The sequence below is a fragment of the Anopheles stephensi genome, chromosome 3, assembly GCF_013141755.1.
Source record: "Anopheles stephensi strain Indian chromosome 3, UCI_ANSTEP_V1.0, whole genome shotgun sequence".
NCBI lineage: Eukaryota > Metazoa > Arthropoda > Insecta > Diptera > Culicidae > Anopheles > Anopheles stephensi.
In genome coordinates, this window is record NC_050203.1 from 24,342,472 (window position 1) to 24,368,295 (window position 25,824).

General features: G+C 48.6%; 8 protein-coding genes across 17 annotated transcripts in view; 1 reads left to right on the plus strand and 7 right to left on the minus strand.

Annotated features, from left to right (window-relative positions):
- Positions 1-60: 60 nt before the first annotated feature.
- LOC118511354 (E3 ubiquitin-protein ligase listerin-like) lies at positions 61-11,003 on the plus strand. Its single transcript, XM_036054314.1, has 13 exons — positions 61-482; positions 638-1,239; positions 1,318-2,668; positions 5,236-6,357; positions 6,428-6,700; positions 6,763-6,989; positions 7,077-7,260; positions 7,334-7,517; positions 7,594-7,676; positions 7,742-8,221; positions 8,297-8,411; positions 9,954-10,357; positions 10,425-11,003. The coding sequence occupies exons 1-13, from the start codon at positions 450-452 to the stop codon at positions 10,650-10,652; spliced, it is 5,286 nt and encodes a 1,761-aa protein (XP_035910207.1). The 5' UTR covers positions 61-449; the 3' UTR covers positions 10,653-11,003.
- On the minus strand, positions 8,269-9,914 carry LOC118511358. Its single transcript, XM_036054319.1, has 2 exons — positions 9,536-9,914; positions 8,269-9,457 (listed from the first exon to the last, which is right to left on the minus strand). Exons 1-2 carry the CDS (start codon positions 9,836-9,838, stop codon positions 8,429-8,431), a joined length of 1,332 nt encoding a protein of 443 aa, XP_035910212.1. The 5' UTR covers positions 9,839-9,914; the 3' UTR covers positions 8,269-8,428.
- LOC118511361 (chymotrypsin-1-like) lies at positions 10,740-11,861 on the minus strand. The gene is made up of 3 exons (XM_036054323.1): positions 11,700-11,861; positions 11,070-11,632; positions 10,740-11,003 (listed from the first exon to the last, which is right to left on the minus strand). Exons 1-3 carry the CDS (start codon positions 11,752-11,754, stop codon positions 10,854-10,856), a joined length of 768 nt encoding a protein of 255 aa, XP_035910216.1. The 5' UTR covers positions 11,755-11,861; the 3' UTR covers positions 10,740-10,853.
- A 330-nt stretch (positions 11,862-12,191) lies between these two features.
- Positions 12,192-13,284, minus strand: LOC118511360 (chymotrypsin-2-like). The gene is made up of 3 exons (XM_036054322.1): positions 13,101-13,284; positions 12,463-13,031; positions 12,192-12,393 (listed from the first exon to the last, which is right to left on the minus strand). Exons 1-3 carry the CDS (start codon positions 13,150-13,152, stop codon positions 12,244-12,246), a joined length of 771 nt encoding a protein of 256 aa, XP_035910215.1. The 5' UTR covers positions 13,153-13,284; the 3' UTR covers positions 12,192-12,243.
- A 560-nt stretch (positions 13,285-13,844) lies between these two features.
- Positions 13,845-15,914, minus strand: LOC118511357 (apyrase-like). Its single transcript, XM_036054318.1, has 3 exons — positions 15,385-15,914; positions 14,468-15,317; positions 13,845-14,394 (listed from the first exon to the last, which is right to left on the minus strand). The coding sequence occupies exons 1-3, from the start codon at positions 15,739-15,741 to the stop codon at positions 13,943-13,945; spliced, it is 1,659 nt and encodes a 552-aa protein (XP_035910211.1). The 5' UTR covers positions 15,742-15,914; the 3' UTR covers positions 13,845-13,942.
- A 546-nt stretch (positions 15,915-16,460) lies between these two features.
- Positions 16,461-18,529, minus strand: LOC118511356 (apyrase-like). Its single transcript, XM_036054317.1, has 3 exons — positions 17,966-18,529; positions 17,046-17,895; positions 16,461-16,978 (listed from the first exon to the last, which is right to left on the minus strand). Exons 1-3 carry the CDS (start codon positions 18,326-18,328, stop codon positions 16,524-16,526), a joined length of 1,668 nt encoding a protein of 555 aa, XP_035910210.1. The 5' UTR covers positions 18,329-18,529; the 3' UTR covers positions 16,461-16,523.
- Positions 18,530-18,662: 133 nt separating this feature from the next.
- On the minus strand, positions 18,663-21,580 carry LOC118511359 (dnaJ homolog subfamily C member 22-like). 2 transcript variants are annotated; one of them, XM_036054321.1, is made up of 4 exons: positions 21,428-21,580; positions 19,631-20,207; positions 19,355-19,559; positions 18,663-19,279 (listed from the first exon to the last, which is right to left on the minus strand). In XM_036054321.1, the coding sequence occupies exons 2-4, from the start codon at positions 20,190-20,192 to the stop codon at positions 18,802-18,804; spliced, it is 1,245 nt and encodes a 414-aa protein (XP_035910214.1). In that variant the 5' UTR covers positions 20,193-20,207; positions 21,428-21,580; the 3' UTR covers positions 18,663-18,801. The 2 variants fall into 2 exon arrangements, with proteins under 2 accessions (XP_035910214.1, XP_035910213.1); XM_036054320.1 differs by lacking the exon at positions 21,428-21,580 and adding an exon at positions 20,298-21,055.
- Positions 21,581-22,994: 1,414 nt separating this feature from the next.
- Positions 22,995-25,824, minus strand: part of LOC118511365 (kazrin-like) — a 73,104-nt gene continuing 70,274 nt past the window's right edge. For all 9 annotated transcript variants that reach the window (XM_036054330.1, XM_036054335.1, XM_036054336.1 and 6 more), the window contains one exon: positions 22,995-25,597. In XM_036054330.1, coding sequence (XP_035910223.1) covers positions 25,151-25,597 — 447 coding nt within the window. In that variant the 3' untranslated portion in view covers positions 22,995-25,150. The remainder of the gene's footprint in view (positions 25,598-25,824) is intronic.

A 25,824-nucleotide genomic window follows, 5' to 3' on the forward strand; every position in this document is an offset into this window, starting at 1 on the left:
TGTCCCACGCAGAAAAAAAAACGTAAACATGTCACATATGTTTGACACAGTGCCAGGTGAAACGTCAAACGCCGTTCTGAGCTGGAGTAGGAGCAAAATACGAGCTCAAAGAAAAGTTCAGTGTAAAAGGGAAATAATCCATTTTTCTAAGTGGTTTATGTAAGCATTTAGTGCTTGAAAGTGTAGAAAGTTCCAAACATACTGTTGACAAAAAACGAGGTTAGGTGTGTTGTGTTTACCTCTGATCCGTATTGGCGCCGTAGTAGTGTTTGACAGGCGTGTGTGTGCGTGTGTGCGCGCGTATCGTGTTGGAATCATATCGCAGTGGCCAACTTGGTCGAGATTAGTCGTGTGATCCAACGGGAGCCACAATTATAACTGCTGCCCTTTACTGCTCAGCCCAGCGCACCGTTCGCAATTCGCATAAACATCGAAAAACATCCCTCAAAATGGGTGGGAAGCGTACGAAAGGTAACACCAAGGTAAGTCTCGTCTTCCGTCTCTCCCCGGGATGTGGTGGTCCCCGTAGTTGACGTGTACATGGTTGCATGGCCATCGCTGTGGCGTTCCGCCTATGGATCAATTTCACCACTCGCGCTAATCGATTTTCCATCGGAATGGGCTTTCTATCCGGTAGCCTTCGAGCAGTGGCCGCAGTGCGGAACTGCTCGGTACATCCGTGCCGACGCTGTTCGGGTTCGCCGCACTGGACAGCACGAGCATGCCGGTTGTGCCCGGGTTCGTACAGATCGACGCAAACCACAGCGCCGAGAGCGAGATGGACCCCAACCTGGACGATACGCTGCAGATCGTGTTGCGCAAGATGCTGAAGAAAGACCCAACCACCAAGAAGAAAGCGTTGGTCGAGTTTACCGAGCTGATGAACACGGTCGAGCTGGACGTCGTGAAAGCGGTACTGCCGTTTTGGCCCCGGCTGTTCGTTAATCTGTCGACCGATGCGGAGCACCGGGTGCGTGAAGCAACGCAGCAAGCGCAGGCGGCAATCGTTAGCCGTGCTGGAAAGGAAATTGCACCCTTCCTGAAGCAGCTCGCTCCGGCCTGGATTTCGTCGCAGTATGATACGTACGGTCCGGCCGCCAGTGCAGCGCTAAATTCGTTCAACAGTGCATTCCCGCCGGGCAAGGTGAGCGACGTGTTTGTGTTTTGTGAGAGCGAAATTCTGGAGTATTACACGAAAAACCTTACCATCCACACGGCCATCACACTTAGCAATCCGAAGTAAGTGAGCGTTACCCCGTCGAGCGGGAGGATTACTCTTATTAAATCGATACTTTCAATTGCAACCCCCCGTTTCAGGTCGCATACGCCGGAAGAGTGTGAAAACAAGTACCAGCGTGTGCTCATATCTAGCTTGCGGGGCTATGCGCTCTACCTGAGCCGAATTCCTCCGGAGAGTTTGAAGAAATCGGCCGACAAGAATGCAAAGCTGCTCGAGAATCCTAAATTCTGGACGTATCACAAGCACAAAACGGCCGCCATTCGATCCGCCTGGTTCGAGGTCATTTCCGCACTGTTGCAGTACGCACCGTTTCTGGTGGAGCAGCACCAAGCGCAGATAACGACCAGTGTGTTCCAATTCCTGGACGAAACCGACCCGACGGTTGTGACGCACGTGTGGAGCTCGATTGTACTGATCCAGGCCAATCTAACCAGCTGGCACACCCATCTAAACTTCGATAAGGCCGTGTTTCCGAAGCTGTGGAAGCTACTGAAAAGTGGTGGTGCAGGAAATGCTGCCTGCGTCTATCCCCACATGCTTCCGCTCGTGTCGGGATTTACGCGCGAGGTGCTCGGCGACGAACGGCTGGCCAAATTTTACCACCACTTCTTCGAGAGCATGAACGAAGGGCTGCAAGCGGTGCAGTCGAGTCGAGCGGATGTTACCGCCGTTTCGCAGGCATACTACGAAGCCTTCCAGTACGTGGTGTTGCAGGCACTGCGCGACGAAACGATGCTCGAATCGGCACGGGAAGATTTTTGTCTGCACCTGCTCGATCAGCATCTAATCGGGGTGATTGCCTGGTGCATTACGAGCGAAGCCGCGCAAGGCAAGTATGTGTTCCAGAGTATGGCCAACTTGCTCGATCACTGGTGCCAACATAGTGCCACCCACAAGCTGTACGTCCGGCTGCTCGAGACGTTCTGGGAGCGATTGTACGGCGTCGTGAAGGAGAGCGTCCACTGCAAGGATAATGCGGCGAGCATAACCGACTCACACGTCGAGCTGGTACAGAACCTACGTCGAACGTCGCACAAACGGGTGAAATTTGCCGTCGAAAATCCAAGCACGGATGCGGTGGATGGTGAAGCCTGTCCGCTAACGACCGGCGATCATGCGAATCGGTTCGAGAATCAGCTGCAGCTGCTCGTTTATCGCATCTGTCAGCTGTACATTGCGAAGATCAGTGTCGATCGCGACGAAGGCTACATACTGCAGCTGGAGTATCTTGTGCGGGCGTTCCAGTGCCGGGAACTGTTTGTGTTTTTGGCGCACGACAGCGAAAACATCAAGTGTCTGTTCGATACGTTTGCCAGGTGGTTGCAGGACGCCAAGCTACAATCGGAATACGTCGTAGAGTTGGTCATGATCCTGTACAAATATCTCAGCGCCGAGGAACGGTTAGCGCTGCTAAACAAATGGATAAAGGTAGGTGATGTACATTTCAATCAGCTCGTTTGCTGAACGCGTGGCAATGGTTCATAGATTTATGTCACGGTGCCTCGCGCAAAAAGGGAAAATTTATTGCACCAGCGTTACCGAGAGTCTATTCACCTTTAGGGCATCGCGTGCCTTGTGCTTTGTGACATTCCGGTGTAGCGATTGCAGTGGAATGTCTTGCCAAAATGCAGACATACACGTTTGCCGCTGGTTTGTTTAGGTTAAAGTACCATTCGCACGCTAAGCAGTTCCATTCATGCAGTGCTTGACATGTCCTTTTATCGCAGGCATGCTAGCACGGTACACAATGTTCAATAATGGCAATTGTTTGGCTGCAAAAAGGGGGACCAGCTTTCAGCATTGTTTCGAAAGCATTAAAGTTTTGCTTGATGAAGGGTGGTGCGAGCGATGCCCTTTTTGCGCGGACGATGTCCCCCTGTTGGGTGTTATTTTCGTTGCCATTAGTGACCTTTTAAAGAGGGTTCCCCATGGCGTGAAGTATATTTAAATGCCTTTTAAACAGTTGCTGAATTGATGCATTTGCACCGTACGATTGCGCTTTACAGATAAAAGAAAAATGCTCAACACTTTTTTGAAAAGCATTTTTGCTAATTATATTTAACTTCAAATGAAAATTATTTTCCGAGTAAATTAAATATCATACTTCTTCAGAAGTGTCCAAAGTGTTTAAAAAAAGTTGCTATAAACGCAACGAAGTCATCACTTCATCTCAATGTGGGCCTACAACGCCTCCTCTGTCCGTGTGGACGGCCTAAAACGACTTTACGGGCTGGTTCGTCCGGTGTCATTCTCATAAAGTGACCAGCCCACCGGAGCCTAGCGAGTCTAATTTGCTGCACGATGGAGAGATCATCGTAGAGCTCGTCGCTGTAGCGGTTCCTCCATTGTCCTTCCACACATACGGGGCCAAAAATCCTTCTGAGCATCTTCCTCTCGAACGCGGCTAAGAGGGCTTCGTCAGTTTTGGACAGAGTCCATGTCTCAGAGGCGTATGTGAGTTCTTCTTCCTTGGCACTACAACCTCAAGAGGTCTCGGTCTGCCTTTTCTGGCTTTCTGTGACTTAGTTTTACCTGTAGTAAAGTAGTCAGTCCTACGTATGGAGAGGCGGTCGGGATGGGAACCCCGGTCTTGCCGTGTGAAGACCGGCGCCGTAATCGCCTCGGCCACCGGACCGCCCCAACACCGGCGTATGTAAGTACTGGGTCTGTAAATGTTCTGTACAGTCCCAGCATCGTCCGTCGCAATAGGTATTTAGAGTGGAGAAGTTTCCTCAGGCTGTAGTATGACCGGTTGGCAGCCAGCACCCATTCGCTGTGTAACTCAACATCAATGTTGTTGTCGGTGCTGACTTTTGACCCCAGATAGGTGAAGTTTTGGACGACTTCGAAAGTGCGGTCACCTATCTGTACATCACCTCTGCGTACCCCTGCCACCATCATTTTGGGTTTTGCCTCGTTAATCTCCAACCCGAGGTTCTGTGCCGCACGCTCGATCCTTTGATAAGCTTCTGCTACATAGGAGAGCCTTAAACCAATGATGTCTATGTCATCAGCGTATGCCAGGACCAGGATTGACTTGCAAAAGATGGTCCCCAAAGCTTCCACCTCTGAGTCACGGATGGCTCTCTCTAGCGCCAGATTGAAGAGGAGACAGGCGAGCCCATCTCCCTGGCGTAAGCCCTTGGTGGTAGCAAAGGGCCCTGAGAGTTTTCCATCCACCTTCACCTGGCATGTGATGTATGGCCATTGTCATTCTTACAAGCCTGGTAAGCTTGGCCGGGATTCCAAAAGAGCTCATTGCGCCGTACAGTTTTACCCTGGCTATGCTGTCATAGGCGGCTTTATAATCAATGAAGAGATGGTAGGAGTGGAGCTTCTGCTCCGCTCTCCAAGATTTGCCGCATCGTGAAGATCTCTGGTCAGTGGTCGATATTCCGTTTCGGAATCCTCTCTGATAGTTTGCGATTATCTTCTCAGCGAATAGGACTTGTTGATGTTGTAGGATTATGAAGGCGGTCGATCTTGTAGGCGGTATTCAACGCCGCAATACCCCTGCATAGTTGCTGCATTCCAGCCTATCTCCCTGTTTGGGCGTCGGTGCCTGGTGTCTGGTGTTGTTCTTGCCCGGTCTGCCCACCCCCCTCCTGTTCAGCCTTGCACCACCATCCGCCGAAGGGGTTGGGACAAGCCCGTGTACCCAAGATTGGATAGGCGGTGGGGCAAGTTACCGCTCTGTACGACGCGGACGTTACGGAATAGGAAGTTGGGTAGGAGAGTCTGTGAGAACCCCGAAAGGAGTCTCGGATCCTACCCCATAAACATAGCTAGAATTCTTAAATGCACTCTTTCATATTTACTAAGGATAGTAATTTTAGTCTACAATAATTTTAAATTGTTTTGCAAAATTTGTTGGCCCATTGAATCTGTAGAGTTTTCCCTCAAACTATTAAATTTCCCAAGAACTTTCTTTTTCCACTTATCGAAAATTTAATCATTCATTATGTTTTTTTTCTGTTCTCCTCTTCTCATTTCAGATGTCGAACAAAACCGTGCAAAGCTGGATCATCCTGCGCGCCCTTAGCCATCCCCTATGCCAGGAGCCGAACATCAGGCTGTTCCTTTCACAGCCCGAAGTAGCCAGCAACATCATCGAATGTGCTGTCGGCGTCGCCAGCGGTAACACGAAAGACAATATGATTCTGCTTCAGAAATGCTTCTTCGTAGCGAGCAACGGTGAAATACTGATCGATCCGGAAACGTGCCGGAAAATCATACAAACCGTTACGAACCCGACACAGGACGCATCAAAGCCGGAGCTGCACGATGGATGCATAAGCTTTCTCGCACAAATAATGCCCGTCATATGCGGTGACGCCAGGCTCACGGAATTGCACCGCACGCTGTTCTGTACGCTGTTCGAGTTTAGCGTGCATCATGTAGTCACCGAGCAGCTGTCGGAAGATACACTGTGGGAAGCAACGACCGCTTGGCAGGATGCCCTTGCCGGAGAAGACATTGAGCTGGACGATACGCTCATCGCACAGTGCATGGGTACGATCGATGATCGGCTGTGCACGCTTGCCGCCGCACGGGATGAAGAGCAGGACGTACTGATGCTGCTGGAGAAGGTGGCCGAAATAGCGGCGAAATTGATTGCCTGTGCCACCGAATCGAGCAAACACGACAAACCGAAACGCTACCAACAGATCGATGGCATGTTGAAGCCACTGTTCGAAAAGCGAATGACCGAGGTGCGCGGGCAAACGGAAGAGATAGCGCATCTGGCGGAATATATCGAGCTGCTGCAGGGACGACTCATTACGCAGCAATCGAAGTGCGACACCTCGCCAACACTGTCGAAGGATCAGTTTGTAGTTTGCATGAGCAATACTCTCATGCGAGCACTCTGCGCAGTGGGCATTGTGCTGAAGCTATCCTGCAAATCGAAGCTTACGCCAACGAAAAGCGAGCCCAGTGAAGGAATGGATGTTGATGAACCGCCGGCGGAAGATGATATGGATGTGTGCGAGGGCAGTGACGATGCGAACGAGGAGCTGTGGATTCTGCACTCGTGGTCGGATTTGATCTACGAGAAGGTACTGTCTGTGATATATTTGGCCTCCGTCGGGGATACGGTGTTGTACAGCACGGAACAGGTAAGCATTTGGCGTTCGTTTTTATGGCTGTATACAATAATAATAAAATTCCTCTGATTTCTGTGCTCAGCTTGAATCCATCGTTGAGGGTTTGATACTCGCGGTGCAGGAGAAGCTGTCCCTGCTGCTAAGAAACGTGGGCCGTGACATCGTGCAGGAGCTCAAGCAGAAACTGTTTGCCTTGGCGAACGAGCACGGTATGCTGTGGGCAAAGAGTCTGAACACGCTGCTAGCGATCGACCAGTACGCGGACGAGGAGAATGGGCCCGTCCTGCTCTACGAGGATGCTTCAACCGTTGCAACCAACAGTGAGGAGCTGGTGGCGTACATCAACATTGTGCAGGTTGGTTATCGATTCGCAAAACCCCCGCTCAACAACCGCTAATTCGAATTGCTTGTTGGCAGTGTTTAAGCGCCAAAATGAAACCCAAATGTCTTCCGATCGGACCGAACCTGTTCGAAAACTATTTCGACCTGATGGTTAAGCTGTCGGCCGCCCGCTGCCTGATAGAGAACCATTTCTCCACCAACTACAACGAGCTGAACGATAGGAAAATCATAGGCAACTGTTTGATTGTACTGCACGAGCTCATCACCAGACAGGCGGCCAACAAGCTGCTGCTCTACAATTGGTGAGTGACGAGGTGCTTCGGCCGCGCTTGGTTCGCTTGCATTAATGCGTCGGTTGTCGTTTTGTTTTCTTTTCTGTGGTTCTTCAGCGATCTTGCACAAGCCGACGGAAACAAGCTCTTCCTCGACGTGGAGGTGGCAAACGTGCTAACGGTGGTGTTGCGCCATTTTCCCTCCGAGCTCGACGTCCCGAAGTGGGATTTCATCCGCATCGCGCTTAGTTCGTGGACGCTTTCCGTCGCCAAAAGCTTCCCGCACTACCGTACGCACAATGTAAGGTTAATGCTGCGGTAATTACTGGGTATGGAGGGAAGTATGTATTTTGTTCTGCTTTCTCGTTCGACAGATATCGCTCTTCATAGCTGCCCTGTTCAGATTGTTCAGTGGGCTGATGCAGTACTTTGCCGTTGAGCGAACACGAAGCTCCACGGACCTGCTGACGAACGTGATCGAGGAGTGGGACAATGTGTTCGCGAAGGATGTGAATCTGGTGCTGCTGAAGGCATTTATTGGAATTGTTAATGCGTTAGGTGAGGTGGCTGTTTTCTTTTTCTTCTATTTCATGGTGTTTTAAAGATATTTATGAATTTTTTAATACAATCTCAGATTGCCAACGAAAATCGGATCACTATTTTATCGATAGCATCTGCTCATACGTGGAAGCGATCGATTTTAGCCACGTCTTTAAGGTGAGTAAAGCAAATGCCTATATCATCCCCTTCGTTCTATTAACCATTCCATTCCCTTCCTTCAGGCCAATAAGGTGGACTCAAACACATCCCTGGACGATCTGATTGCGTTCGCACTCACCAACGTTCGCCACTGGAATAAACGGGTCCGGTACGCGGCCACCGCAATGCTAAAGTCACTGTCGGTCGGACTGGTGCAACGCGATCAGGAGCAGCTGCTCAAGCGATCTGACGCAAACGAACAGCAGCAGCAGTCCGGCGAACAGCCAGACGACGATGATTGGCATCTGTTGCAGCGTTTCAGGCTCCAGCTCGATCAATACCACGACGATCTGCTGGCCGATTTTGTGACCGATTTCCACTACAAACCGGCCGACGTGGAAACGACTCTGTCCGCGGCAGAGCGTGAGAAGCAGCGAGCAGTTCGATCGCACTGCCTTTCGTATCTGTTGCTGTGGGACTGTATTCTCGGTATCTGTGCCAAAGCGTCGTCCGAGTTACGATCCATCTACACGTCCTGGATCGCGCGCAATGAATTTGAAGAAGTAAGCTACTTTACGCCCATACGCTTCTGTCAGCGAGTCAGCTTGGATTAGTGGTAATAAATTTTTATTTTACAGCTTCTCCTGCCAGTACTGTTCAAGCTGATGCCACCGGAGTTGCTGCGTAATCCGGACTCGTGTGCCGTTTACGGGCAGGCAATGTTTTCCAGCATGGAGTGGAATCAGATCAAAAGTAAGTTGTGGTACGCTTTAAGTTTGCTGCCGATTTTCCTCTAGCTCTTCCGCCCCGACCGGGTCCGTCATTTCTTCATCCGTCTCATCGTTTGGAATATTTTCTATAACCGTCACTTGATCGTCGTCAAGTGCTTCCAACGTTGGTTCTGTTACGGTATCCGAACCCTCCAGCTCACTCCATTTTTCGCTAGTTTCACCCATTTCTGTTGCAATTTCTTCTTCCTTCACTCCACTTTTCACCTCACTTTCGATACACACACTGTTGCGCCGTTCAAAAATGCCCTGCTCCACGGTAAGGACCGCCGCATCCAGACAGTCGTGGACAAGCTCCAGCGAGAGGATGCTCAGTGGATCCAACTGTTCCTCCCCAACAGCTACTTCATCCCCACCCGCCGGTAGCTCAAACACACTCGAATTGACGGATATGAACGATTCCGATGTTCTTGCGTATGAGAAGGATTTTTGTTTGCAGAACGATAGCCCAGTCTGTTGCATCATTCTCCACACCCAGTGTCCCACTTTTTGCGAAAACTCGACGAAGAAATCATCGATAACATCGCTGTCCGTCGCGTCGCTATCCTTACGACTTCCGGCGGGCATGGGTACGTCCAAGAAGCGACAAATACAGCCGAGCACTTCCCGAGAAATGCGTTCCGCTTCTTCCGTTAGCGGTACGGGATCAGCTGGCGAGAGATAGAACTCTCTTAGCCTTTTCGCTAGGGTTTCCATCGTGTGACGCAGTATTTCAATTTCCCAATGGTGAATTTTGTGAAGTAATTTCCGTTCCTGCCTTGCCATATGCCGTCGCCACATTGCATCATCCGAGCGCTGCTGCCGGGCGTACCCGATCGATTCCTCGATCGTTACGAAGGGTTTCGGTTCCAAGCGGCTGCGCAGGTGTTGCACTTGCTTTGGCGATAGCTGTGTCGAATAGTGTTCGAGTGTGGCCTTAACGTGGGATGTGCCGGGTCTGGCTAATGTTTTGATGCGATTCGTTGCCGAGGAAAGTTTGTGCCGGATGTAATACGGTCTCTTTCGGGGTTGCTATGCAAGGGATGAAGCAAAGAAAACGGATCGTTAAACCGGAAGTGAGAATTGCTAACAGTTGGTAGGCGTGCTCACCACTTCTTTCGGACGTGCAATGAAAGCAATATGATCGTCTGGTTTCAGCACCTCCCGATCCAGCACAAAGTTATCGCTGTGATGACATTTTCGGTACTTTGGTGGGCTTGGATACATTAGCTTCGTAACGGTAGGCACAATGTGCCGTTTTTCGGTCGCTTTTTGTTGTGCTATTAGCTTTTTGCTGGCCAATCGCTCCTTTGCACCTTGCCGCAGCTCCGCTTCGAGCGATGGAACTGTGTCGAATGCGGGAAGAGCATCGGGAAACAGCTCGTAACAGGTCGCTTTACAAGAATTTTCCATGCTGTGTAAACCGAAAGATGGCTTCCAGACGTGTCTATCGAACTGTGTTTAAGAATTTCGAAACGATGACTACTATGAGTTTAAACTATAAGCAATATGTTTCTCCGCCTACTAGATCCGAGCACAAAGCTGGAACGGTACGCCTGCCATCTGTACGCGCAAACGCTTCGCCACCTGCCCGTCATCGTGCGCCGATGGTTTAACGGATTGAATCATCGCTATTCGGCGATCGTTAGCAAAATAACGGCCAACTCGGTGTCGGGTTTGCTGTGTCAGGAAGAGTTTCAGGCACTGATCGATCGCAAGGATCGGCAGGACAATATGCAGATCAAGGTGCATTCCGCGTTGCGACAGGTCATGGCGGTCTATTCGATCGATGAGGCAAAGATCGAGCTGCACATTACGTTGCCGAGCAATTTCCCGCTCGGTGCGGTAACGGTGGAAGGTGGAAAACAGATCGGAGGTCGGCTGCAGTCCCGCCAGGTCGTTATGCAACTGTCGATCTTTCTGACTCATCAGGTAAAATGCTTCAAAAAGGCCCTTACTGTTCGAGGTTAAATAATTCGAGCTTTGGTTTTCTTTGCAGAACGGTTCCATTAACGATGGATTGTCGCTGTGGAAGCGCAACTTGGATCGGAAGTTTGAGGGTGTCGAGGAATGCTACGTGTGCTACAGCGTTATCCATCAAGACACCTGCCAGCTGCCAAAACTGTCCTGCAAAACGTGCAGGAAAAAGTTCCACGGACCCTGCCTGTACCGGTGGTTTAGCACGAGCAACAAATCGACGTGCCCGATTTGCCGACATATTTTCTAGGCTGTGTGCTGCTTGCTAGAAGGGTAGAGACGCACAAACAGCAACAGCAGTCGATGTGCTACGTACGTACTGTTAAAAGCCACTAGGTAGGATCGTGAAGATAGTAGAAAGTCTTTATTTAAGCAACAAACACACACACACACACACACTGATGAGTAATTAAAATCGATGCGAACGAAAGAATTATGTAGCGTGTGTCGTCTATGAATTGTTAGCCATCGTCGTTCGAATCCAATCGTGATAGTATGACACGCGGGCAAACCCGTCCGGGAAACCTTTGGCGCATGGGACGGCAAAGTTAGCGACACCAACCAGCTTGCCATCGTAAGCAAGCGGTCCACCAGAATCACCCTGAAATGGGACCGAAAACAGGCTGCTCTTCAATCCGGGGTACGAAAAATGGGTCACACAACTTACAAAACAAACACCTTCGCCTTCCTTCGTCAAGGTACACAAATGTCCGATGTCGACTACGTCGCCTTCGAGCAGCCGCCTACATTCCTCGTACGGTACGTACTTCAATTCAATCGTTTGAAGGTTGGTAGGGATGGGCCCGACCGTCGACAGCAAACCCCAACCAGTCATCCTAAGCGTTGCATTTTCCGGCAGCTCCCGCTCGGAGTATGCGATGGGTTGCACGAACTCGCCGTACTCGAGCGTTGCGTTTAACTTCACCAGTGCGATGTCGTTGTGGAATTTCGGTTGGTTGTAGCGACTGTGGGAGAAAAACTTCTCCACACCGTACCGTTGTCCACCGGCGTTGAGTTGCGTCGTGCCGACCAGCACCTTCATCACCTTCGGCACTGAGAACTGAACACAGTGCGCTGCTGTGAGTACCCACTGCCGGTCAACGATCGCACCTCCACACGAATGTCCAAACAATCCTTGGAGTGAAACCTGGTACGGGAAGGCACCTGGCGCTGCATCGGCACCACCAACAACACGGTGCTGTACTTCCTCGTCCGCGGTTGTAGGATGAGCTGTGAGTCGAACGTTTGATGGGTTTGATTGAGGAATTGAATGCCAGTAGCAGAATCCTGCCCTTACCGGAGATGGTGATGCATAACGTGACGCACAGTATGAATATCTGGAAGGACCTCATGATGAAAGCTTCAACGGAACCGGAGGTATGTAACTAATGCCAGTTTTGTGCAACGACGGTTTGCATTTATACTAGTTGCAGGTGAACTATGCTTAAACCACCTCATCGAACGGACAGTGTCCAGTGCTCTTGCTTGTCTACGATTGATAGTGGAGATAATAGGGTGTTAATCTGGTTCTTCCTCACCGTGGGACAGCGTACACTTGTTAAGCTCAGCGTGAGATTCGGGCATACAGTCTTCACGGGTGAAGAGGCTTACATCGATTCCATGATTAGGTATTAATGGCAAAGGGGGCTGATGGAGATATTGTGGAAGGTCCTAAACCCTCATTCGAAAGGGCTCAGACAATGACTAAGTACGCTAATCCACTGAAATATTGCTGGCGGAAGCTTAAAACATTACCCCTGAGTTTGATTTTAACTCCCAACTCGTTGTGGTGATAGTGTGAAGTGTTTATTGGATGTAACCGAAACATTCACCAGGAAAGCCTACGAGTTATTAGCCATCGTCGTTCGAATCCAATCGTGATAGTATGACACCCGGGCATAAGCATCCGGAAAGCCCTTGGCGCACGGTACACCAAAGTTCACCACACCAACCAGCTTTCCTTCGTACACCAGCGGTCCACCGGAATCGCCCTGCAATATGGGTAGAATTTCAATCGCTACGTCAACAAGGATCTTAACGTCTAGAGGAAAGCTACTCACATTACATGCACCCTCACCCTTCTTCGTCAGCGTGCAGACATGCCCAATGTCCACGTTGGGACTGTTATCGTGCAGCCGCTTACATTCCTCGTACGGTACGTACTTCAAATCAATCGTTTGCAGATTGTCTGGGATCGATCCGATTGCTGATAGCCGTCCCCAGCCAGTCAGCCTTAGGGTGGCATTTTCCGGCACCTCCCGTTCCCAGTACACAATCGGTTGTACGAGATCACTGTACTGTAGTGTCGATTTGAGCTTCACCAGGGCAATGTCATTGTGGAACGCTGGAATGCTGTAGCGGCTGTGGATGAAAAACTTTTCCACACCGTACCGTTGGCCACCAGACTTGAGCTTATTTGTGCCCACCAGCACCTTGAGCAGCTTTGGACTGGTGGTTTGAACGCAGTGAGCAGCTGTCAGTACCCACTGGCGGTCAATGATGGAACCACCGCACGAATGGCCGAACAATCCTTGGAGGGACACTTGGTACGGGGCTGAACCAGGGGCAGCATCGGTACCACCTACAACACGATTGTTGTTTGCGTCATCATCCTCCGGCATGGGATGAGCTATTAAGGACAGGAAAGTTCTAGTAAGAATCATCGTAGATTACCGGCAAACTTCAATATTATCCTTACCGGAGACGATACACAACGCTGCACACAGTATGAATATCTGAAAGGACCTCATGGTGAAAGCTTCGCCAGAAACGGTCAGTTACTGATGCCTTTAAGTAAATGCCGATTTATATTTATACCACTGTCTTTGGCAGGCTGAAGCATTGCGGAACCGCATCGAACGCCAAAAGTAGGGCACTTTCTCGTCTACGATTGATTACGAAGATAGTGGACCGTTAATCTGTCTTCTCCTGACACGGATTTATTCTATAGGGATCAATAGTCGGAAAACAGATTGCTATATCATTGCAGTTCAAGAGGCATTCACCTTCTTCCCGGGGGAGCACTCATTGCGGACAGTAGCACTCAACGCCACTGACAGCTGTCACTGATGCCTAAGCAAACGAACAATCTGTTCTGCATGCTTGCTCGCCATTTTGAAATGCACTGTACTGATCATAATTATTTACTCCACCTCACAGTTCGTTCCTATCAACTTAGCCACTTCATTCGTACGCTTATCCATTTGAAAGCGTTCGAACCCTTTTCCAGCCTACCGGTCGCGTGATAAGAAGCGGAGTACGTCAACGACGGAAAAGATTCTCATTCATACGCGTGGCCACCACCACGGGCGCGTGATAAATCATCCTATCGTCAATCAATCGTGATGAATTGAGTTATTTATTTCGGATGCCGATAAGCTTGTTTTCGTGTGTGATTGAGTGACCCCAGCTGAGCGGAAGGATTATTAGATCGCGAAGTAGATAGAGGATTTTAATCGACTGACTGTATTTCAGATGTTGCAACCCATATAATATGATACTATTTTCTATTCCTATCTACTGTAACTATGATCTCCGGTACTACGTTAACACCGTAATCCTTCCATCTACTCCCTGAAATACGGGCGACCGATCCCGGACGTAGCTCTCGAACGCATCAATATCGACCGGTCCAGTCACCTTCCGTTGACCGTACCGTTCGAACACCGTGAATCCATCACCACCACCAGCCAAAAACGAGTTCGTTATGACACGATACTTCCGGAACGGTTCGACCGGCTCGTACCTGGGCACGTCACACGCATGACACAGTACATCCAGCGCCAGCACACGCTCACCGACCGGATTGGTAACGTTGTACAGTACGCGAAGTCCGGACACTTGCAGCATGTTCGCTCCATTGAAGCGATCCTCATCCCAGGACTTTTCCACACTGTACTCCATCAGCTCGATCAGATGATCGCCGCGCATATCGAAGCACACCAGCGCATTCTCGAACGGCAACACCTCGATCAGATTTTTAAAGGCAAGATCTGGAGGCATGAAGAGAACACGTTAGAAACGTGTTTTCCTTTGTTTCAGCTGAAGCTCATTCCCCACACTTACCTCCGCGGAACAGACCCACACGGATGCCACCGACTGCCAGCACCGCAACGGATGCGTACGTCCAATGTCCAGGTTCTGCGCGCGGCACAAAGGCAGCCACCATCGAGTCAGCGATTAGGCTGCCCAGGTTACACTCACCGAATCCACAGCTAGCCTTCTGGAGATCGACACCCGTCGAACCAATCTTTCGATTGCCGATCTCATCCACAGCCACCTTCCACGGGATCAACGCATCCGCGATGTCCGGATCCGGCACGATCTCATTGCTTAGATAGATGGGATTGCCCTCCCAGCGCTGAACAATGCCCCGATCGTCAAAGTACAGGATGATATCGCCCACCAGCTTGGTGTAGGCGGACGCCTGCACAATCAGCACCCGATGGCCGTTCGGTTGCGAAACGACGGTCGGATATTCGGACGCCGGATTCATTGGGATGGTAGGATGATCGCCGGTGTACAGGAAGGTGTGGGAATGGCCCCCCACAATAATGTCCACCAGTGGGCCTACATTCGCCGCTATGGCGCGATCAACATCGATTCCACAGTGCGATAGGACGACGATAATGTCACACCCGAGTGCGGTCAAGTGTTCCGCCTCGGCTTGTATCGTTTCTACCTCATCCTCAAAAATGAGGTCTCCCGTGTTGGCGATCGTATCGGTCGTGCTGAGTATCACACCGATCACACCGATCCGGCGTCCACCACGCTCCAGCACGAGACTCTTGTTGAACTGGTTAAAATCCGGTTCCCTGCTGTTGTTCACATTCACCAGCAGTACCGGCGATTGGATCGTCTCCAGAAACGGCACTACACCCTCCACACCATTATCGAACTCGTGGTTCCCGATGGTCTACAGCGGGAAGATAAGAACACGTAAGAAGCGCCTTTCGTACCACCCATGCATACACTAAACCCACCATCGCATCAGCCGGAAGCATGTTCAGGAACGTGGACGTTGCATTCCACCGGTGGATGTTGTACCAGAGCGTACCCTGGAAGTTGTCGCCCGCGTTCAGATAGATGGGATTGGGCCGTTCGGCAAGCAGCTGCTTCAGCACCGTCACCGTTCGTGCGTACCCACCGATACACTTCTCACCACCGGTTGCATCACACGTGACGCTGGCCTCATTGACCTCCTCGAAGCGGGCGTGAAAATCGTTAATATGCACGATGGACAGTGGGAACAGATCCTCCTGCCCGCTGGTGAACGCTGCCAGTGAGGCACAGAAGCAAATGACCGCCAAACGTGGGAACGTACACCGGCTGTGCGCCATTTCTAGTGAGTGAGCGAGCGAGCGCACGGTCTGCTGTGTGTGCTCACTGTGCAAAATCTGCCGCGAAACTGGGAACTTCCCAAGCCGAAATGCGCACCGAAGATTCGAATCAACGAATCATTCGAACGCCCTTCATTACCACCACCAATCGATTCCACCTCGACATTAGGCGGCGGAGAGTAGGGAGCAGACCCGCGAGCAAGCCTTGCAAACCCGATCAGAAAAACGTGAAGCGATAATGTGCGTTAGGGGTGCCATCGGATGAGGAGGGGAGGGCATAAAAAATTACGACTCGCAGTTTTCTCCGTTGCAAGCTTTTTTTTGTTGTGCTGAATTTGTTTCCCACTATGAAGATTTCAGGTTTGATCGTTGGCTCCTTCTTTGCATTAAAATATTGTTTTCATGTTTTTTCAAGTACCAAAATGGGAGAAGAGCCTTGGACAGGAAGACTTTGTGGACATCGTCGTCATTAGCAGGTTTGGCCGAAGATAACGCCGATTGTCTTCAATTAGTTCCCTGAAGGGTTATAGCAGATAAGATACTGAGCTTGTTGCCGCACGGCCAAGAAATGTCACTTGTATCATCTTGAGAGAAGAGAAGAGAGTCTTCAAGATAATGGAGGATTATAAACTTCAATCACACACAACAGATGGCAAACCATCGGCGGGGCAGTCGCATAGTCACCCATCTACCACGAATACAGAAGCAGCTCAAGCACGTGAGTTTGGTATACATGACATTGCTTCTTTATTTTCCTCCTTTCGTATCTTGTCACGGCGATTTCAGGTGAGGATTTTAATGCGTTCCTCAAGCACAGGTGCAACGGGTGAGCGCGCCTTCACGTACTCCTCGAACGCCTGTACATCATCGACCGGAGCAACGACCTTATTCGTTCCGTATCTTGGGAAAATCTCGAACCCATCGCCCCCATCGGCGAGATACGAGACGGTGATCACACGATACATCTTAAACATCTCGACCGGAGCGTAGCTCGGTTCGGAACAATCCTGACAGCGTGCTTCAACCGAGAGCACCCGATAGCCGATCGGATTGGTAACGTTGTAGACGACACGCAAACCAGAAACGTGCATCAGATTCTTTGCATTGAACCGATGCTCATCCCAAGACAGCTCGGCACCATGCTCAAGGAGTCCGACCAACTGATCGCCGCGAAGATCGTAACAGATGAGCTGGTTCTCGAACGGAAGCACTTCAATTAGATGTTTGAAGGAGATGTCTGAAGAGAATGAGGAACATTTAGCAGACGATTCACACCGGAACGAGTTTAAAGTACTATCACCCACCTCCAGGAACCAGACTCTGTCGAATACGGCCAACGGCGATCGCTGCGATCGAAGCATACGTCCAATGGCCCTCTGCCGCCATCGGTACAAACGCTTCCACCATCGAGTCGGCTATCAAATTGCCCAGCACACACTCGCCAAAGTTGCACGGAGGTTTCAGCAGATCGACCGCCGTCGAACCAATCGTACGCTCACCCACCTCATCGATGGCCACCTTCCACGGTAAGATCGCTTCCATGATTTCTGCATCCGGAACGATGTCGTTCGACAGGTAGATCGGGTTTCCGTCCCATCTCTGTACAATTCCCTGCTCATCGAAGTGCAGCACAATGTCACCGACTAGTCTCGTGTAGGCGGAAGCCTGCACAATCAACACCCGATGTCCATCGGCTTGCTTGACCACGGTCGGATACTCGGAAGCAGGTGTCATAGGAATCTTATCGTTTTGTCCCGTGTACAGGAAGCTGTGCGAATGTCCACCAACAATAAGGTCTACGTTAGGGCCCGCATTGGCCGCGATGATGTGATCCACATCGAGACCGCAGTGCGATAAGACGATCACGATGTCTACACCTTCCGCCGCAAGCCGATCGGCCTCTTTGCGGACAGTTTCTGCCTCGTCTTCGAACACTAGTGCGCCCGTGTCCGCCATGTTGTACGTGGTGCGTAGGATCACTCCAATAAGTCCTATTTTGCGTCCCCCGCGCTCCAGCACCATCGAAGGGCGGAACTTGCTGAAGGAAGGTTCTTTCGAGTTGTCGACGTTTACTAGCAGAACGGGTGATGTGAGAGCCTCCAGGTACGGGACCACACCAGCAATTCCATCATCAAACTCATGGTTTCCAACGGTCTATCGGAGGTTAAGAGACGACTGATGAAGAAAACACCCCCGAGGATAGTTCCAAACCGCGGTAACTTACCACAGCATCCGCTGGCAGTAGATTAAGGAAGAAGGCTGTCGCATTCCAACGGTGTATGTTGTACCAAAGCGTACCCTGGAAGTTATCGCCGATGTTCAGGTAGACGGGATTCGTACGGGACTGTAGCAACTGTTTCACGATCGTAACTGTTCGGGCGTACCCTCCGAGACACTGGTTTGCAGCTGCCTCACTCTTCGGATCACAGGTTACACTGGCCGTATCGATTTCCTCCCAATGCGCGTGGATATCGTTGATGTGAATGATCGAAAGTGGAAACAGGTTGTCGTCGGTGGTTGTGCTGGCGGAGTGCAGCAAAGCAAGCCCTACAAGAGCTAGAACGGTGAGGTGCAGACTCGCAGCCATTTCCGCTCGGTTCGAGTGCCTGCGAGTGAATGATTGGAATGGTAAAAGCGTGCTCCGAAGCTACCTGTTTGAGGAGGATCGTAATGCAGGACAAGCGTGTGAAGATAATGAGGAAGTACCTGCTGCCGAGGAGAAGAATAATTTGCAGTTTAATTTTGCTTCATCGAAACACATCTGTCCGATAAGGTTTCGGAGATAATTTTAAGTGGAGGCTAGCGTGGCTTTGAAATTAAATTTCTTGAGCAAATTAGATCGAGGACCTATCAGGTCCTTTCTCTGGGACTTCTCTGGTCAGTCTGGTGTGTAAGATATTGGACAAGACATTCGTAGCTGGTTTAGATAGTGGGTAATTAAATATTTTATTCAATGTCAGTCACACACTACGGTACAGATCTGGATGCGGTGAGTTCTGCTCGTCACCCACCATCGAAACTCCTTCAGCTATATACACGCGTTCGCCCTATCCACCCACCCTACAGCTCATCGGATTTCTTATTCCGTTGACGGCGCTTCCTGCGCGTCTTGCTCAGCACCTCACACGCCTGCTGTATCTCCATGAACCGTTCCTCCGCCGCTCGCCGTTTGCCTTCGTCCTTCACCTTGTCCGGGTGCGATTCCTTCGACAGGTTGCGGCACAGCGTGTTGATTTCGTTCTGCGAAGCGGTCGCACTAATACCCAGCACCTTGTACGCGTTCTGCTCACCGTCCGCATCCATCGAGTCGATGATTTGCTTCCAAACCTCCGCCCAACCGTGATGCTTCGCGAACTGTACCGTATCGTAGAGCGTTTGCTTCAGGTCCGTCCACCAGGGAGACTTGAGGAAGTTGTACAGAGCTTCGTGTACCGGTACCTCATCGCCCTCGCTGTCCGTGATTGTACCGTTGAAGTAGACGAAGCAACCCCACAGGGAGAGATAGATCACGGCGGCTGCGGTAAGCGTCGCTAGGCGTCTGTAACGAATCCGGACAGATTATTTCGGAGGTGAGTAGCTTGTTGGATGTTTTGCAAAGCTTTACCAAACTCACCTTGTAAGACGCCGTTTCTTCGGAACTTCCAGATTCCATTCCTTGGAGAAGTGATCGAACGCTAGTGCGCAACAGAATGCCATCGTCGTGAACCAGTATGCTTCGTCCATGATAAAGTACCGGGAAAGGTACGAACCGTACGATGCTACCAGACAGTGCCAGAAGACTCCCTTCTCGCGACCCATATTACCCACCGTCCAGACACCTGTGAGAAAGGTAACTCGTTAATAACTCCTCCTTATCCCTTGAGCTGTAGTAAATCATATAGCCACCAACCTAAAGCTACACCGAGCGGTATCAACCAATGCAGAAATCCCCAATCGACACCGAAAAACACGGCCTGCGGGATCGCAATCATGATCATCTGACCCCACCAGTAGCCGATCATGATCGCGAGCAGGAAGCGCCAGGTAGAAAATGGTGGCTTCCGGTTCGTTCGTAGCTTCGCGTTAAACTCTTCCACAAACCGTGGATCTTCGTTCGCATCCCGTACCATGGACGGTATCTGCAGGACTTCCGCGATCCAACCGATACCGAAATATCCGAGCGTACTCCACCAGATGAAGGCACGGCGATCCTGGCGCAGATAGAAATGGTGAACACCGAACACTCCACCGAACAGCCACAGCACGTACGCGGTTAGCATGGATTTACGTTCGTGGTCGGTATCATCCTGCATGGATGGTTGCCATTTAAGCGTCTTCTTGGCCGATTGCTTCTCTTCCTTACTGTTACGACGGTGCTTTGTTTTGTCTTTGGACACTTCCTTTCCGGTGGTGTGCTTGGTGTTGGTGGGTTCCGCTGCTGCCACCGGAGATGGGGACAGCTTTTCGCCCATGTTGGATTGAAGGGGCTGAAAGGTTAGCATTGAAATAGGAGATTAGTTTGAGATTAACAAAAGAATCGTGTTTGGTCGAAACCCCTATTCAACTTGAATTATTACCAAGCCTTCGGGTAGATACATTTCACGGCTTGATATTTTCTAGGCTTTAGCTACTGAAGATCAGCGATCAGCAAACCGACGTTATAGGACAACTAAAACACAATCTTTTCACATTCCACTGTTCATCCCGCTTTCATCACGCGAACTACTCAGGCTAACGATCGTACCGACTGCTGCATCCGCTTGCCTTACGGTCGAGTTGCAGAAGAAAACTCCCCAAGGTGGTACACGTCAGTGTCTGGAATGGTCAAGCTCGATAGTTTGCGAATAGTGCACGTGCGTAAACATCATCACACCTGCTGAACCATTTTCTCCTTTTCTTTAGCTAGCAACGACACGTTTAGTCTAGATATCGATAAGGCATTACGTTTCTCAGGGCTTTTCACTCAAAAATTGTTAATTTTTTTTGTGCTGATTTTCATTATTCCTTACACAGAGCTGGGTAAATTTTTGTGGTAGTTTGGTCGATTTTTTAAAATGAGCACACCGCGTATGACTTCGCAACTTTCACTGGAGAATGGGCACAAAGACGGGGTGTTAGAGTTGCGCGCGCGTACGCAAAGTATGTCACCACGAATAGTGCGCCCACCAAGAACAGTAGCGCTATCGAAATGCTTTCGGTTCGTTCGTTACAGCAGTTATAACAATTACAACAATGCGCTTTTGTTCCAGAATGTAATTCTAAGAACTTACGACCTCACTGTTTGCTATTTCCAACGCCAAATCCATTACCTTCGAACGAAAACCGTAACGAGAGATAATTTCTTGGCAAATGTCGTTTCTTTCCGTTTCCTGAGCTTCGTTCTTAGCATATTTCTACCCGAGCGATTCAGATGATGATGATGATGACGACAGTCGGATCCGGGCCCGCACACCAGCGCAGCCAGCCCACAAGCAATAACATTCACCCCGAAACCTTCTTATTTCGTCTTATGCTTCACGGCGATGATGATTCTCTTCTTCACCAGCACAGGTATGCGGCGCACCAGACGGAAGAAAGTCCCGTTACACGCGGCCACGAGACGCTCACGCACTGGTGCTCGCTTACCCCAAGAAAGCCGCCACCGCACTCTCCAACCATCAAGGGGTTTTTGATGTTGTTGTCTTGAAGAAAATAATTTAATGCTTACCTTTGTTTTTGTCTTTTAGCTTTTTGGTACTTAAATTTACACCACAAAATGTCGCTTTATTGTAACGCTTTTTCCTACTGCATTTAACGAACGAATGCAGCCAGCGTGTTGCTCGGCGATCTGATCAGCACTGAGATGAAAGAATGCGTCCGTGCGCGAATGGTGAAGCGCGCGCGCGAGAGAGAGAGAGAGCGTTTATCTTGACCTATGGTAAGCGCGGCGCACGACTGTCGGAGAGCGAGAGAGCATTAAGAAGAGTGTACACGTGCAGCATATTTAATGGTTAAAGTAAATAAAGAATAAATTCAATTTTTCATAACCAAATCGCATGGTTTAAATGTTAACAATGTATTTATTTAAAAAAAAAGTTATATAAAAATACGAAGATTTAGCTTTCATGTTCATCATATGAAAGAGATGAACACAAAAAGAAGAGATGAACAAATTTCAATATTTAATTTTTAACTTACAGAAAACATAAATTGTGTCTATGAAGCCAATGATGGAAGGACCCTTGAGGCCTGGAAATCGGAGACCATTTTAAGAAGAAACGTGAAAAACATTTATTTTATTTATCAATTTATTTATTAATAATTCATGGAAAAATACTTAAGTAAAAAATACACTCCTCACTCTTCAATAACAAGGAGGCAATGCCTTCACTAATTTTGTGAGCATTATTATAAATTATTTAGGGGCGGTACGGTTGCCCAGGCGGGAGCCGCACCGATCTTCACACCTTGCAGTACAGGAGTTCAAATCCCATCCGGACCGTTCGCCCGTAGAGTGGACTGACTATCCAACTTTGCAGTATCAACAAGACTAGTAACCAGAAATGGCGTGCAAGACCAAAGAGTTGGCTAGGAAAATAATGAAGCAGAAGAAGAAGAGATCATAAGTTATCACGTGCGGTGAAGACAACACGACTTCAAGCCTTTATTATTCTAAATATATAACCATTTCTCCGGTTCCGCATATCTTGCCCAAGAAAGGTTGTTGATTCATCGAGAAGAAAAACAAAAAACCATTCAAATTAAGTACTACTGCGCTGAAGTTTTTTTATACACTTTTTTTACTTGCATCGAAACCCGTAAAATGTCCAAAAACCAAAGAAAAATGCTATGGTGTATGGTTCACCAGCGCAATTGCGCATGAACAAGAGTAACGGGAGCGACAAGCAAGAACGCTTTTAGGGTTTAAAAAAGATGCAAACATTTTACAGTACAAAGAACACATTTTGAGACGAATTTTGCACTAAAAAATATGCAATGATTCTTGTTAAACTTGCAAATAAAAAATAAGAAAAAAAAACAGAACTATCCATCGTTCTTTGGCAGCACTGCTAGCGCTAGTACAGTTTTCGCTACCGTCCGCTAGATGGCAGTAGTGCGCCTGCAGCGTGGTGCAGTTGAAAGATGAACGTTTATGATGTAATGCAATAAAGGGTCTCTATTTCATTATTTTAATAATGTTTTTTAGGATTTCTGTTTAAAATATAAATACGTTTCTTTACCTTATTCCAAACATTCTTTCAAGTGAAAACGTATGAACCAAGTCCAATGACACATTGCGTTACTTTCAATCTGTTTTATTTGCAATTTGGTTTCGTACTGATTTTGGTTTGGTTAGGAAAGAATTGTGATTGATTTTATAAGTGACAATAAGTGATAATTTTTATATGCCTACAAAATATATAATTGGTTCTCAATAAATACAGCAACGTTGGTCATCGTCGGATGTGTTTTGCCTCTCGTTTTCCGTGCTCCTTTTCAATACTTGCTTCTCGTCTGAATACTTGCTTACTAGTTGCAAATCTTTTTTTTTTTGTTTTTGAGCCCAATAAATTCATACTTAGTCTAGCCGTAGTTTTCATTACTATTCATTATCGGAGAAGACATGTTTTGTGTGTTTTTTTTATCTCGTACGCACACGCACGTCACGATGAAATGTGATGAAATATAAATAGCACTTTAGATATCATCGTGAAAACTTTTTTCTTACTACTGGATTTTGCTTTTGAGTTTTCTATATCTCTCTGTTTAGTATTGATTATCTCGCTCGCTAGCTACACGCCTTGTTGGGTTGTTTAACTCTAATCACTCTTTGAACGATGGTGTACGATAATGAAAGGTGTCTGTAATCTAGATGTCTTTTGATTCTGCGAAATTGAGTTCCACTATCGAATATCACCATCTACGGTTGGATCGAAAGTATTATTCCGTATCGTCCGTCGAAGCCTGTCCAAGCTGGTGAATGATATGTTGAACAGCCATCATGCGTACCACCATTTCGAACTACTCTTACACGCACACACTTTAACGCACAGGTAATGATGATTACGAACGCATTAGCCGCCTGCAAATGAAAAGGTCCTGCGGTCGATGCGAGACTATCGACTAAAAATTGTACCATTGGAAAAAAATGCTCCCCCCCCCCACCGCGAGACTTAAAATCACGTACAAAACTAACGATTACGGAATGATAAATGATATCATTATGTAGCACATAAATAAAACCGCTTAAATAGGATTGAACCGGTGAGCGTTAAATCTAATTTGCAAAAAGGTTTAACTAAAACCAAAGTAAAGCTTAATGTTAGGTTACGATTACACATTCGATTGCACACTGTCGGCCATGTAAGTTGGGAACTAAAACTAGCACCAGTATGATAAGAATCAACGAAACGAAAAAAATCGAGGAACAGAAATCGAAAACAACCCCTGCTGCAGACAAATTCGGTCGATAGCGAGTTGAGGTCCGGATCGGATATCATTAGTGAAATCTGCACTCCGAAACCATGAACCATAAACCGCAAATCGATTCGAACGCAGTAAATTCGAATTAACGCACGCTGCTCTAATTAGTGCAGCGGCTTATTAATAGGAGGGATGGCGGCAGGAGCCTGAGTCATGGAAATGTAATGTGGAAATTGGTCAAGCACCCTCTATATCCTGCCAGACGCTCCCGGTCGAGAATCTCGGGACCAACATTGTGTGGAATGTATAAAATTGGAATGTATAAAGTGCGTTATCGAAAATAATTCAATCATAATTCACTCAGTCTGTGCAACCTTTGAGAGGAGATAGAAATTATTAATTCATTATAAGAATGTTTCAATACAGAATTGCTAAAATTGGGGACCTTTTTTCTACAAAAAATAAATAATAAACCAAAAATACTTTAAACTGTCATTACAGTAACATCCCATTGTCAACTTCTGGGCGTTCTGTCTCCAGCATTAGTATCATTGAAGTTAGCACCCTTGCTGGGAAGCGTTTTGAGCGTACCAACCACCGAACGCCCCAAAACTTCATACCGGGTGCGTTGACAAACGTTGATGGGTTTGTGGTTAACCGCGCAAGCTGCACCGGAATTTCGGCTACCAGTAGTTACGAAAGTCATCCTCATCAGTTCGTTTCCCTGCCGGGAAAAACCGCGGCTCCTCTTTTGCCACCTTTTTTTTTTGTCCCTTCGCCCTTGGTTGGTTGTGGCAATGCGGGTTTTGAATGTGTGGTCAGTTTTCAATCGAGTTTTCAGTGACTTATGTGACACTCACACACCTCAGTAGGGGGTTGATTGGAGAGGCTACTGTTCGTGGTGTCTGTCAGAATATGACTTCTTAATATTTAAACAACTCATTTCCACGTTCGAAAAGTAACGAAAGGAGGGTGAAATTACTAAACCGAAAGAGTATTAAATCGATCGAGCTTCTTTTGGGTCCCCTTAACCGACGGGTCCTACGGAAGGAATCTCGATGTCGCTAATGCTCTTCACCCGTCGATGTTGCGCATACTTTGGCAGTGTTGCGTGCCCACTATCCATGGGCGGTGCACTGACACGATTGTTGGCGATCGCGTTCGCCCGCTCCAGCGCTAGGCCCGACCCCGTTGGCATCGATTCGATCGAACGAAGTCCCACGGAGGAGGACCCGCCCGGGATCGGTGGCGGTGCGGACGTTGGCGGTGGCAGATGATGGAAGAAAGCCGGATGGGTCTGGAGTGAACCGACCGTGGCATAGATACCACCTTCGCTGCTGCTGAACGATGGTGTCGGTGAGGTCGAGCTGTAGACGCTGTTCTTGTCGGAACCGGCACCACTTCCGCCGCCGCCACCGTTGCTGCCCCGCGGTTTGTAGTTGGAGCTCATCCGGAAGGCTTTGGTTAGCGAACCCTGCAATGGGTTGGAGAAGCATATGGTTGTTAAAGGAAGCGTCTTTGAGTAGTGAGAGCATTGGAAGGAAGAAAGATTAGGAAAATATTTGTGGAAGAAGTGTCTAAGTAGACAAAAAGACCTTTAAAACACTTATTGAACGCCTAAAAGTATGCAAGACTAGTGTAATTTCTAACTCTTCATGCAATTTAAAGCCACATTTTCTAATCTACTATTATTTTTTAATA

Bases quoted from the DNA above. Each gene is read 5' to 3' on its own strand.
- LOC118511354 (XM_036054314.1), top strand. From the start codon at position 450: ATGGGTGGGAAGCGTACGAAAGGTAACACCAAG. The intron at 1,240-1,317 runs GTAAGTGAGCGT...CCCCCGTTTCAG, and splicing joins ATCACACTTAGCAATCCGAA to GTCGCATACGCCGGAAGAGT. The intron at 7,518-7,593 runs GTGAGGTGGCTG...ATACAATCTCAG, and splicing joins TGGAATTGTTAATGCGTTAG to ATTGCCAACGAAAATCGGAT.
- LOC118511358 (XM_036054319.1), bottom strand. From the start codon at position 9,838: ATGGAAAATTCTTGTAAAGCGACCTGTTACGAGCTGTTTCCCGATGCT. The intron at 9,458-9,535 runs GTGAGCACGCCT...TCCCTTGCATAG, and splicing joins TTGCACGTCCGAAAGAAGTG to CAACCCCGAAAGAGACCGTA.
- LOC118511361 (XM_036054323.1), bottom strand. From the start codon at position 11,754: ATGAGGTCCTTCCAGATATTCATACTGTGCGTCACGTTATGCATCACC. The intron at 11,633-11,699 runs GTAAGGGCAGGA...TTCGACTCACAG, and splicing joins GTTATGCATCACCATCTCCG to CTCATCCTACAACCGCGGAC. The intron at 11,004-11,069 runs GTAAGTTGTGTG...GTCCCATTTCAG, and splicing joins AAGGCGAAGGTGTTTGTTTT to GGTGATTCTGGTGGACCGCT.
- LOC118511360 (XM_036054322.1), bottom strand. From the start codon at position 13,152: ATGAGGTCCTTTCAGATATTCATACTGTGTGCAGCGTTGTGTATCGTC. The intron at 13,032-13,100 runs GTAAGGATAATA...TGTCCTTAATAG, and splicing joins AGCGTTGTGTATCGTCTCCG to CTCATCCCATGCCGGAGGAT. The intron at 12,394-12,462 runs GTGAGTAGCTTT...CCCATATTGCAG, and splicing joins AGGGTGAGGGTGCATGTAAT to GGCGATTCCGGTGGACCGCT.
- LOC118511357 (XM_036054318.1), bottom strand. From the start codon at position 15,741: ATGGCGCACAGCCGGTGTACGTTCCCACGTTTGGCGGTCATTTGCTTC. The intron at 15,318-15,384 runs GTGGGTTTAGTG...TTCCCGCTGTAG, and splicing joins TGCTTCCGGCTGATGCGATG to ACCATCGGGAACCACGAGTT. The intron at 14,395-14,467 runs GTAAGTGTGGGG...TCATGCCTCCAG, and splicing joins TGTGGGTCTGTTCCGCGGAG to ATCTTGCCTTTAAAAATCTG.
- LOC118511356 (XM_036054317.1), bottom strand. From the start codon at position 18,328: ATGGCTGCGAGTCTGCACCTCACCGTTCTAGCTCTTGTAGGGCTTGCT. The intron at 17,896-17,965 runs GTAAGTTACCGC...AACCTCCGATAG, and splicing joins TACTGCCAGCGGATGCTGTG to ACCGTTGGAAACCATGAGTT. The intron at 16,979-17,045 runs GTGGGTGATAGT...CATTCTCTTCAG, and splicing joins ACAGAGTCTGGTTCCTGGAG to ACATCTCCTTCAAACATCTA.
- LOC118511359 (XM_036054320.1), bottom strand. From the start codon at position 20,318: ATGTATCTACCCGAAGGCTTG. The intron at 19,560-19,630 runs GTTGGTGGCTAT...CCTTTCTCACAG, and splicing joins ACCGCTCGGTGTAGCTTTAG to GTGTCTGGACGGTGGGTAAT. The intron at 19,280-19,354 runs GTGAGTTTGGTA...GATTCGTTACAG, and splicing joins AAGAAACGGCGTCTTACAAG to ACGCCTAGCGACGCTTACCG.